Source organism: Crotalus tigris, unplaced genomic scaffold (genome assembly GCF_016545835.1).
Source record: "Crotalus tigris isolate CLP2741 ecotype Arizona unplaced genomic scaffold, ASM1654583v1 scf7180000024287.791202, whole genome shotgun sequence".
Lineage (NCBI taxonomy): Eukaryota > Metazoa > Chordata > Lepidosauria > Squamata > Viperidae > Crotalus > Crotalus tigris.
Window position 1 is genome coordinate 543,229 of NW_024100460.1, and position 12,178 is coordinate 555,406.

Consider the following 12,178-nt stretch of genomic DNA (forward strand, 5'->3'; position numbering starts at 1 on the left):
TTCGACTAGCACCCCATAAATTCTCTTAATATGGGCTTGTCTTTGATCCTTCACTTGCTTAATAAGATTTTCATCTTCTCTAAGAAACCCCACCTTACAATCCACCTTCCATCTATCTGCTAGTTGCCTATATTGGAACCAAGAATAAATGATATTTTCTTGTGCTAAATCCTCCCGTAGTTTTAATTGCCAATTTTGTCCATCCCATCTGAGTAATTGTCTATAAGACACCATGTCCATTTTGACACCTCTTTTTATTCCTTCTATCGCATGCCAGGGTATAGCCCATAATGGTACTTTAAAATCATTTTTGTAGTACTTTCTCCAAACCCTAAGTAAGGAAATTCTTATAATATGAGCTTTAAAAACCCAGTCCACTTTTTTGTTAAATATTAAATAGGCATGCCACCCATAGAGTAAATCCCATCCCTCTAGATAAAGTATCTCGAGATTTGTCAAGTTTATCCAGTCACTAATTATTGTTAAAACCACAGCATCATAATATAATTTCAAATTCGGTACCTTGAGTCCACCTCTCTCACGGAAATCTTGCATAATTTTAAACTTGACCCTTGGCTTTTTCCCTGCCCAAATAAATTTATTAACACCCTTCTGCCATTCACTTAAATTAATCTCATTCTTCAAGATCGGTAACATTTGGAACAGGAAAAGAAACTTGGGTAGAATATTCATTTTTATCACTGCAATTCTTCCCATGAGAGATAGTTGCAGCTTCTCCCAATTCTTCAAGTCTTTCTGTACACTAACCCAAAAAATAATTTTGCATTAGAGACAGATAGCATCACCCCCAAATATTTTACCTTATTAACAATTTCAAAACCCGTCAAGTTAACCAAAGTCTGCTTCTCCTGAATAGTCATATTTTTAGGTAAGATTTTAGTCTTGTTAACATTAATCCTAAAACCCGAAACCAAACCATATTGATGAGTTAACTGCAATAACTTTACTACAGAACTAATAGGTTGCGACAAAGTAACCACCAAGTCGTCTGCAAAGGGTCTTAACTTGTATTCTTTTTTATTAACTTCTACTCCTTTAATTTCCTGCGAATCTCGAATTTTGATCAACAATATTTCCAATGTTAAAACAAACAACAACGGTGATAGTGGACATCCCTGCCTAGTACCTTTTTCTATTGTAAATACCTCTGACAAACCCCCATTAACAATAAGTTGTGCCGTTTGTTTTTGATAAATTACCGTGAGAGCTTGTAATATCTTTTCACCAAAATTCATCTTTTCAATTACTCTTAACATAAAATGCCAATTCAGTTGATCAAAGGCTTTTTCAGCATCTAAGAAAATCAACCCTGCAGGGACTTGGTTGTTCTTGTCTAAATATTCTAATAAGTTAATAATTTGTCTAACATTATTTTTCATATATTTACCAGTTATAAACCCAGATTGATCTTTATGCACAAGATGATGCACAACCCTCATGAACCTGTTTACTAAAATTTTTACAAATATCTTGTAATCCACATTTAAAAGAGATATGGGTCTATAATTCTTTGGTAAAGTGAGATCTTGCTCCTCTTTTGGAATCAAAGAAATAAAAGCACTACGCCATGAAGGAGGAATCTCTGAGCCCTGTAGAATATCATTAAAAAGATCACCTAATGGTTGGATCATCTCCTCCATTAAGACTTTGTAATAAACAGCTGTCAAACCATCTGTACCCGGTGCTTTCCCTAGTTTCAGTTGCTTAATTGCTATCACAATTTCCTCTTTAGTAATTAAACCATTAATTTCCTGTTTTTGATCCTCTGTCAATTGGGGAAAACTAACCTCACTTAAATATTTATTTATATCTAATATTTGCACATTAGTAGATTTATATAATTTTTGATAATAATCTAAAAAAGATTTCTTAATCAGTTCCTTCTGGAAGACTATTTTACCCTTATAATTTATTTTATCTATTATTCTCTGTCTCTGCTTCTTTCTTAATTGATAGGCCAACCATCTCCCTGGTTTATTGGCGTTACAAAATGTGTTTTGTTTCATAAACAATAAGTTAGTTGCAGCTTGATCCGCCAGGAGCATGTTAAATTGTGCTCTTAACAACTTTACCGATTCTTTAATATTTTCATCAGCGGGATTTAAAATCAAAGACTTTTCTTTTAACTTAATTTCATCCTCTAGTTCTTTACGTTTTTGAGTCTGGCTTCGCTTATAAAAATTATTCATTTTTATCAAGATCCCACGCATAAATGCTTTACCTGCATCCCATACCATTGACATTGAAGTCCCCTTGTGCATATTTAAAACAAAATAATCCTTTAAAGACTCCTTCAACTTTTGAATATTCTTTTCTTGTCTAAATAAGTTTTCATTCACCCTCCAGGATCTTCTCTCCTCTTTTTCCTGATTCAGCTCCATCCAAACTGGACTATGGTCCGTCAACGACCTAGGAAAGATCTTTACATTCTTTACTCTATTATATAAGTCCGTTGTAATAAAAAAAAAGTCAATTCTTGAGAAAGATTGGTGTCTATCTGAAAAAAAAGTAAAGTCTCTCTCCTCTTGATTACATTCTCGCCAATAGTCCCTTAGTTCCCAGTCCTCCTTCATGTCAAAAAAGGCTTTAGGCAATTTTGCCTGTTTAATAAGAGGAGAGAAGCCTTTCTTGTCCCTTTGTATATCCATAACGCCATTCCAATCACCCATTAATACCACGGATCTATAGTCCAGCAAAGTTATTTTTTGATGTAACAGTCTATAAAATTGTTCCTGTTGCTGATTTGGTGCATAAAGTCCCACTATAAGAATTTTCTTACCATACAAACCAAGTTCAATCATCACATATCTTCCTTGGGGATCTGATTCTACCAGAGAAGCTGCTAGATTTTGCTTCACGTATATAACCACTCCCCCCTTTTTCCCAGGAGCAGAGGATACAAAATGAGATCCCAGACGGGCATTGACTATGTATTTCTGATCTTTAAGTAAAATATGAGTTTCCTGTAGGCAAATAACATCATTATTATGTTGCTTCAAATAGTAAAAAAATTTCTTTCTTTTCTGTGGGGAGTTCAATCCGTTAACATTCCAGGTCAGGAACTTTGCCATCTCTCTTGGCCTTGAGCCTGGAGAAGACTCCCTGAAGGTCTGCCATTCCTTTTTCTACACTATGTTTGAAATTATCTCTAGACAAGGAGAGAAGTAACAAAGAAGAGGAAATGAAGGAAGACATGTTTTTTCTCCATGTTTCCTTTTTTGTTTCAAACGTCTTTCACCATTTTAATTATTACATGGCTACAGTGGGGATTATTATATATACCTATTTTCTTTTGCATCTCTTCTTTTCATAATCAGTATTTCAAGAAGCCTGAAGAATGAAAACAAAATGGAAAGTGATATTATGAGGAACACATTCCCTAAGGGTAAAAAAAATGATGGGAGATGAACAAATAAAAGAAAAATAACTGCAAGTATAACTTCTGCTTTTCATACATTTTCCCTTATTTTTCTACAGTATTCAGGATACTAGAAGCCAAGAATATCATCTGTCCCCAAGCTTTAACTGAACTGTCTTCTCTATATGGCATAAATCAACGAGGGGGGGGGGAATGAAAATCACTTTCCAACCTCTGCAAAAAGTGGACTGACCAACCATCATTCAAAGTGTTTGCTGGCTAAATTTTCTAATGAAAGAAATTTTAAAAAATATTGTCACAAGGAGAAGAATTTAGAATATATTTTAAAAGCTTGCCTTGTTTTCTTCCATTCCCCACATTATCTCTTGGCTTAGCTGAAAAACCTGATTTGAAACAATTATTCACTTCAGCTATCATTTCAGGTCCATGTTTCATAACTGAAGGACTGTTCCTTTATTTCCTTTTTTGTGTTCCAAATGTTTCTTCTTGACAGTTCTTTAGTAATACATATATCAGCCTCATGTAAAACATTAAAAATGTTAAACATTTCTGAAGGTTAAAAAAAGTGAAGCATGAAATTGACATACTATTGAAGCAGCAGTTCTCCATCATTTTAACATAGCAAATTTGGTAAGAATTCTTACCAAAAGAATTTGGTAATATTTTTGACCTAAACAAAAATGCTAATTAGCCAATATGCTTAAATGATATACACCTCAGACATACTCTATACTGTAAAATATTACAATCAATCTACTATGTAGCTTTTCTATACAACAAATAAAGACTTTGTTTTAAAAAAAGTAATCAAATGACATGATTATGTATAAAATATTCAAAAATTTCTATTGAAATTGTTATGTAGTGCTATAACATAGTATAGCATTACAGTCAGGACATAACTTCAAGAAATACTTCTAAGTGTTTTTCAAAATCCTAATTAAGCTAATTGATCTAATTAAGTGAATGATAACAACAACAGCAACAGAGATTCTTAGCAGGATGATCTCCTCATTCTCATCTTTCTATTAACTTAGTTTAAATACTTTTGGAGTAGAAAATGTGCTGGTGATTAAATCCAGTTAAATAAGTCGTTGCAGCTAGGTAAGTGAGATAATTTTAATAATCAAAAATGAAATGATATGATTGATTTTGATTTTCAGGTTAATGTGTTATTGACAAAACATTAGGAGACAATATCTTTTTCGAAAATTAGAAGACAAATCATATATGAAATGCAGAATTTCAAGCCATGATAGTATAAATTCACATAAAAGTCTTTTTTGAGTTTGGCTTATAAATATAGAAATTCTGGCAATTTATAATAATGATACAAAGATATTTGGATCTATTCCTAGTACTGAACATTCTGATAAACCTTGCATGGAAATAGTAAAATAGAGCTGAAGGACCACTTTCTCTGTTACATATAAGTGACTGCTAAGAGATTCGATGAATCATCAAGTAAATTAGACTGCAAAATAACAAAATGAAAAAAAGAATTAAAAAATCTTCAAGCTAAATAGATTGTAATCATTTTTAATTTGACATATATTCTATGAGTGTAGTATTAAGTTTCAAAACAATATTATTTGAACAAATATCTGTCACATCTGGAAAAATGTACCTCATGCTAACAAGTTTTAGTTAAATCTAAAATGTAAGTTAACTTATATGTATGTTCTCAACCTGTTCACACTATGCAGGAAATGTGAAAAATGGAAGTTATTTATAAAATTCAATTTTCTTGTTCATATCACAACTAACTTTACAATCAAGCAAAACAGTCCCTTTAAATAAGACCCTCCTGTTCTATCATGCAAAAAAGACTTGTAAAGGTATCAGAAAGCTATATATGTTGTCAATATTCTGAAAGGAATAAAAGGAGGAAATATTAGCTTACAAACTTAAGAAAGCATATCACAAAGCAACTCCCCCCAAAATTACAGCCATCACATACAAGATAAGCAAACCAAAAATAAATGAACAAAAAGTAACAACGTTAGATATCTGAACATGTAACAGCTGCATTCAGAACAAAACACACAGGAGAATATAAATTAAAAGCAGATTCAGATACTATCCAAACTGTCAGATTATTGCTTGGACAGAGGGGATGGTACTAGGAATTTTCAAGGATTGGCAATTTAGGATTTTTTTTGTACAAGTCATCATCATGAAATAGAACTTCCACTCACCAAGGCAGAGATATGTGTAGCATCACCTGTGACTTCAGGGGTTCTTGTGCTGTTTGGGAATCTGTGAGGATTTCGAGCTATCGCTTGGCACCAACCCAACATTTTCTCCTTCCACTTATCCCTTTTCAAATTCTGAAATTCTGAAAATAATTTACAATCCCTGAAACAATGGTTTCTTTAGTTTCTTACAAATATGTGTCTGGGCATGCAATTACATATATTTGAACTGTGCACAAATAAGTAACTGTTTTCAAGAAAGACAGAATTGATATTATCATAAGCAGTTTAATACAGAAACGAGTCTCCCAGTAAATGATACAACAGCTTCCTTCATATTTCTAGAGTTCAAAAATGGAAGCTACTTATTTATAGAAATTAAATTATTTTAAAGGTAGTTGAAATACACCCAGGGGACAAAATTCTCAGGAAAAAAATTGTGCAGGCAACATTGCAATAATGCACTTATATTTAAATATAAGATTTCCGCTGATTGAAAATGTCAGATTAAATTGTGCCACCAGTCTAAGTAAGGAAAACCACTTAGTAAAATCTAACCTACATTTTCTAGAAATAAACTCTGTTATAGTCACATTATCTTATCTGAAAACACAATTTTACATTTCTTTTCAGAAAGAAAAGAACTTACTTCCAGGAAAGTGAATGTGAATCTAAGATTTCTGTCTATTCAAATATACTAACATTTCTGTATGACCTGTCTTTACATTATAACATATTTTTGGAATATTTATATTAGAAATTAAATAACTTCAAATATACATTCTTGTGTACGCTTGGAAACAACCTCATGATCTGTGAGAGATAAGTTGATAGTCAATTCAATTAACAACTGCTCAGTTTCAAGGCAATGAAGCAACATCAACTGCTGTAGATATAAGATAAAAAGAAACTACAGTGTCATGATAACAGGGCAATCAACATTTTGATGTGATTTTATTATAGTTTGCAACAAAAGAAATTATGTAGCCTATTTTTTCATGTGTCTGATAAAGATTTTGCTAAATTCAAGCCTAGCAGTTTAGTTAAGTCATATAAAATTTGGAAGTCAGATTAAGAAGTACTTAGATGATTTCTTAATTCCTAATAAACTATAAGGAGGAGGAGGTGGTACAGCATAATCAGAAGATGTTGTTGTTGTAGCTGATCTCAAAAAAGATATAGTTTCCTGTGGAGTTGATTTTCTGCTCTGTTATACCTGGTGGGGCTCAGTCTATGGTAGACTGCCAAAATGGGACTCTATGTCATAAGAAAAAGCAGCTGTTTCATCAAACTCTATAATCTTTTCCAGTGGTTCAGTGTGGTAACAAATAATATTGCTAGACACAGCTCTAAGAAGAGGGAGTCAAGCTGTTTTCCAAAGCACCTGAAGGCAGGACAAGAAGCAACAGATGGAAACCAATCAAGGAGAGAAGCAACTAGAACTAAGGAGAAACTTTCTGACAGTTAGAACAATGAACCAGTGGAATAACCTGCCTCCAGAAGCGGTAAATGCTCCAACACTGGAAGTTTTTAAGAAGAGACTGGACAACCATTTGTCCGATATGGTACAGGGTTTCCTGCCTGAGCAGGGGGTTGGACTTGATGTCCTCCAAGGTCCCTTCCAACTTTATTATTATTATTATTATTATTATTATTATTATTGTTGTTGTTGTTGTTGTTGTTGTTGTTGTTGTATTACAAATACAAATTTTAAAGAAAACTACCCAATATTTATTTATTTTTTGGGAATAAAACGGAATGATATGATAATATGATTCTGTTGTAGCCTGTGGTTCTTAAAACTTCAATAGAAAGAAAGGTATATTCAGAAAGTACACAGCAATACAATACATACACAGCTGGGTAAAATAGTTTATATAATACAAAATTGCACTAAAAGAAAGTGTACCCCTTTCCCTACAGTTGACAGGCCAATTTGCTGCCTTCCAATAGGCAATCACTAATTGCTACTATATTTCTTCCTTGGGGAGTAAGAGGATTCCTTCCTTTCATGGATGGCATCTGGTCCTCCTTTGTGGTCTGTGAAGACTAGGACAGTTATTTTTCAAATTATGAACAAATGCTGTCTTTGGAAAAGCCCCTGAATTACAATCACATCTCTGATTTATTGCCTAGATGCTTATAAAATTATAGTGCGTGTCAAACTATAGTAACTCGATCCTGTCTGTCATTAATTCCCACTATATTTATTTTAACAGAAGATTATTGTTTTGATCACTGTTCTATGTAGCAGTTAAGTGAATGCCATGCAAGATAGCATTATTCAACAACTTCTGAATTCAGTGACTAATTAACAAATGAATAATTTAGAAATGAATTTAGCTTTAGGTTTTATAATTTCTAGAATTTTTTTCTTTGAAGAGCCCAAATTTTAATTTATTTACAGATATTAAATATTTGTTATGCTGAAGAAAAAGTCAGGTGATAATGGAGATAAAACTGAAGAAAACCTACAAAGATAGCAACATTTTGATTTTGACTCCCCATCATGCCTAATCAGAATCCCAGTAGCCAAGAGATATTATGAATTGTGATCCAATATTTTTGGATAGCACCAGGTTATTCATCTCTGTCCTGAATTTAGTTCTGAATTTCTCAGAGAAAAATATAGGAAAAATATTATGTACTGTTAACAACAGCATATAACATCTAGGCAGCTTTCAGTGCCATCAAACATGATATCCTTCTGAATCTGCTCAGAGACTTAGGGATGGGTGGCACAGTGTTCTAGTTCACCTCCTTTTCACCTCATCCATTTGGTGATGATTGAGGAGAGATAGTGAAGATGCTTGCCTTGTCTCCCAATCAAAAAGTTGAGAGTTCAATCTTAGGTAGCTATTTTTCTCCTAGGGCATAAAGAAAAAATACCTGCTGCAAACTCTGCAATGATGTCTGAAAGGGCATCCGGCCAGTAAATGCTTTAAGGCAGTGGTTCTCAACCTTTTTAATGCCGCGACCCCCAACCGGTCGTAAGTCGAGGACCACTCAACCGGTCGTAAGTTGAGGACTACTCAACTGGTGCAGCACCGTTTGCAGAATGGGACTTTTGGCGGGCTCAGCAGGGCAGAGACAGCCTGGACAATTCCTATTGGCTTTTGAAAGCCAATAGAATTATACTCTATTCAAGAGAGTCTATTCTATTGGCTTTCAAAAGCCAACAGAATAAAAGGGAGTAGCACAGCTAAGGAAAAGGGGGAAAAAATGGCGGACTGCATTGTTTGGCAACCCCCGTGAAATGGTCGTTCAACCCCAAATGGGGTCCCGACTCACAGGTTGAGAACCACTGCTCTAAGGGATTACAGGATCATAAAAAGGGAGTTTTACATATATTTACTATTAAATAATACTCATAAAGTTCAATGTTGGACTGGAGCAATTTCACTGGCTCATTACCAAATAAAAGTTAGGGAAATTGAATAATGAGTAATATATTCATTGACAAAATACATAGGCACAGTTTGAAAGAGAGAAGATGATACCTAATGGCATTCTACTCATACAGATGCTGGAATGAACCAGAATGGAGAGAGATGATCTTTGTTGTATTGGGAAAATAACTGGAAAGAGGCCTATGCTAAAGCTGTGACATAAAGTCCTATGGCAGCCCTGGCTTTTCTAGATGAAAAGCAGAATTGGGTAATCTGTATAAATCTGTATAAATGTACAAATAAGGTTATAGCAAGAAATTATCTTTTTTTCCAAACAAACTGAATTTATGATAACTCGATAGTGGGAGGAATTATATAATTATATAATAAGAAAGTAAGAAACCAGGGAACAGTTTATTTGCCATTTTAAGATTGCTAAAAATTTTACTAAGATTATGTTTCTAATTTTAAAGGTTTTTCAGCATTCCCTTCTCAATTTCAGAAGACGTGTGTGTGCACATATGTTTAAAATATAACACTATCAAAATAATGTTCATATTCTAACATTTATTTCAACAGTCATAAAAACTGTAGTCATAAAAATTGGAAGTCTTTTCAGACTAATGTCATTTCTCCTTTTCTCAGCTCTTAACATTTCTCAATATATTCATAGCAAATAAAAGGAAAAAGAATGAATACTTCTGTTAGCAGTAGTCTAGGCATGAAAATGAATATGCTTTTCTACAGTGTGAGAGAATCTTGTTCAAGTATAGCCAATGTTTTCATTAACATGTGTTTTAAAAGGAAATCTGATAACTTAAATTATATTCTAGCTTTATTATTTTTCCCTGTAATTAAAATTCAATGTAAAATAAAAAATTGAGAATTCAGCTATTATACTTGTGCTCCTTTGTTATGGAGGATTGTTTTTCTTTCTGTCTGTCTGTCTATCATCACTAGAAATTGAAAGTATCTTGAACATGGCTAGAACAATAGCTAGATTTATTAGGTTATATAAAACTACATTTTCTCTAACATGTCTTTCAAAAAGAACAACCCACTTGCAGTTTGCATCTGACCACCATATTAGATCTGTAAGTCGACCCTGCACTATCAAACAGATGCAGAGAGACCAATCTTACAGTAACACTGTATTGCCAAAGAGGTTCATTATCTATTTTGCCAATATGCAAAAGATCATGTTCTCTAGATTACCCATTACTTATAACAGTATTTCTCAATATTTATTATTTTCCTTTCCCACATGTTACTCAACAGTAGAGCCTGTACCCCGACCATAAACAAACATATAGATACATACACAGAGAATTTTCCCAAGGACCTTTTTATAAACATAGACATTAAAATATGCTATATATCATACAGCACACATTTTTTACTTTACTTATCATCCTTTAGCACAGTGGTGGCGAACCTATGGCACGCGTGCCAGAGGCGGCATGTGGAGCCCTCTCTGTGGGCACGCACCATCATCCCAGCACACATGGTCTCTAAAAGTTTGCTATCACTGGCCTAAGGCCAGCCAGCCTGGAGCCGCCATTGTGGAGCCACCATCCCACCCGCCAGAGACCCCCTGGATCTCCCCCAACCCTGCCCTGCCCGGCTCCCACAGGTGTCCCTCCCCATAAGCAACATCATGGTGGCCACGCCCACCCCAGCCATGCCCACCCAGTCTGCCACGCCTACCTGGCACCTGGCGATACATAAGTGGGTTTTGGGTTGCAGTTTGGGCACTCGGTCTCTAAAAGGTTCGCCATCACTGCTTTAGCACATATCTTATGTATCTTAAAAGATTTGGAATATGAATTCTCTTCTTGCTCTGCCACATGTGAGTCAGGCTAGCAAAATGCAAAGGACATGTAGGAACAATCCAGAGAAAAGAAATATTTTTGGGAATATTAAAAAGGCAGAATATGTTTCCCCAAAGGAATAATGGATCTTCAAAAAGGCAGAAATGTCTCCACACAAACCCCTCCCCAGCCAGACAACTCATCAGAAACCAGCTTTTAGAAATGCAGTTGTAATAATCCATTCAGGAAGGTTGGAGCCCTCCAGCTAGAAGCTGAAGAGATCAGGAAGACAAAGACCCTTAAAATCTACATACCCCATCCAAACTCTAAGATAGGACAATAGGATTAACCCACCACCATCAGAATACCAGAAAGGCACACTCAGTCTCAGGTCAAAATTCATGACACAGGAACAACTCTAAACAAAAGCCCAAGAAGGTATCTCCTCTTCAATGAACTACAACCTTCTTTCTAAAGCAGTTACCATGTTGTTTATTCCCAGCTTGGACTGGACCCTAATGAAGACTTCCTTCAATAGACACCAGGAAGACTTTAGAGACTTTCTCCCATCTAGCTTACTTCCCTAAGCCATGATTACTTATATAAGCCCCTTTCCCCAAGTTCTGGGTTGGGGCTCAATGAAATAGCCTTTGGATGAACATAAGCTTTGTTCTCTCCATGTAGTAAATGGTCACTGTGCAGAGCCAACAACTCTGACTTCACTCCCCTCAACAGCCCATGTCTGCCTGGTCTCAATTCACTATCTCCTGGTGTTTCTGTATTTGGCATTATTCAGTCTTATTACTCAAATATTTACACCACCAGTCAAGTAAGGATTTTTAGAAATGTGTATAACAGAGCAAGGTATTTGACTTATCCACATGTAGGAATGCTGCTGGGAGGATGAGGAGGAGGGATGTAGTAAAAACTGTAGGTTTTACTGTTTTAAGTACATGCTACAAATTACTCTAAAATCTCCCACAGACAACAACATCTGCTTCTGGAATTACGATCAATAAGTTTCAGCAGGAACTGGATATATTCAATGAAGCATTTTCCACTCTCTTCATTTTCTATCTATCTATCTATCTATCTATCTATCTATCTATCTATCTATCTATCTATCTATCTATCTATCTATCTATCTATCCCAAGATTAATTTATGTTAATGAATTAATATTCCTTATTGGTAGCACTGCTCTATACGTCTGTGCTTTTAGAAACTTAACACACTGGGAAATCTGGTGGAACTTCTTTATATTGCTACTATTGCTGTTAAATAATGCTACTTAATAGTACTATTTGGGTCTTTCTCTCTTCCTTAGCATTTGCATTCCAGTTATTGCAGGCCACTTGGCTTATTTGTCTGTTGCTGAAGTTTA

The 12,178-nt window shown here is 34.7% G+C and overlaps 1 protein-coding gene across 10 annotated transcripts in view; it reads right to left on the reverse strand.

Moving 5' to 3' along the window:
* The window catches only part of MARCHF1 (membrane associated ring-CH-type finger 1), a 150,916-nt gene that overhangs the window by 110,159 nt on the left and 28,579 nt on the right, over positions 1 to 12,178 (reverse strand). For 5 of the 10 annotated variants that reach the window (XM_039323939.1, XM_039323938.1, XM_039323942.1 and 2 more), the window contains one exon: positions 5,599 to 5,738. The exons of 3 other annotated variants lie outside the window; for them this stretch is intronic. In XM_039323939.1, coding sequence (XP_039179873.1) covers positions 5,599 to 5,700 — 102 coding nt within the window. In that variant the 5' untranslated portion in view covers positions 5,701 to 5,738. Of the gene's footprint in view, positions 1 to 5,598; positions 5,739 to 12,178 lie in introns of those variants that run through there. 2 more of the 10 variants (XM_039323941.1, XM_039323945.1) reach the window with 2 other exon arrangements.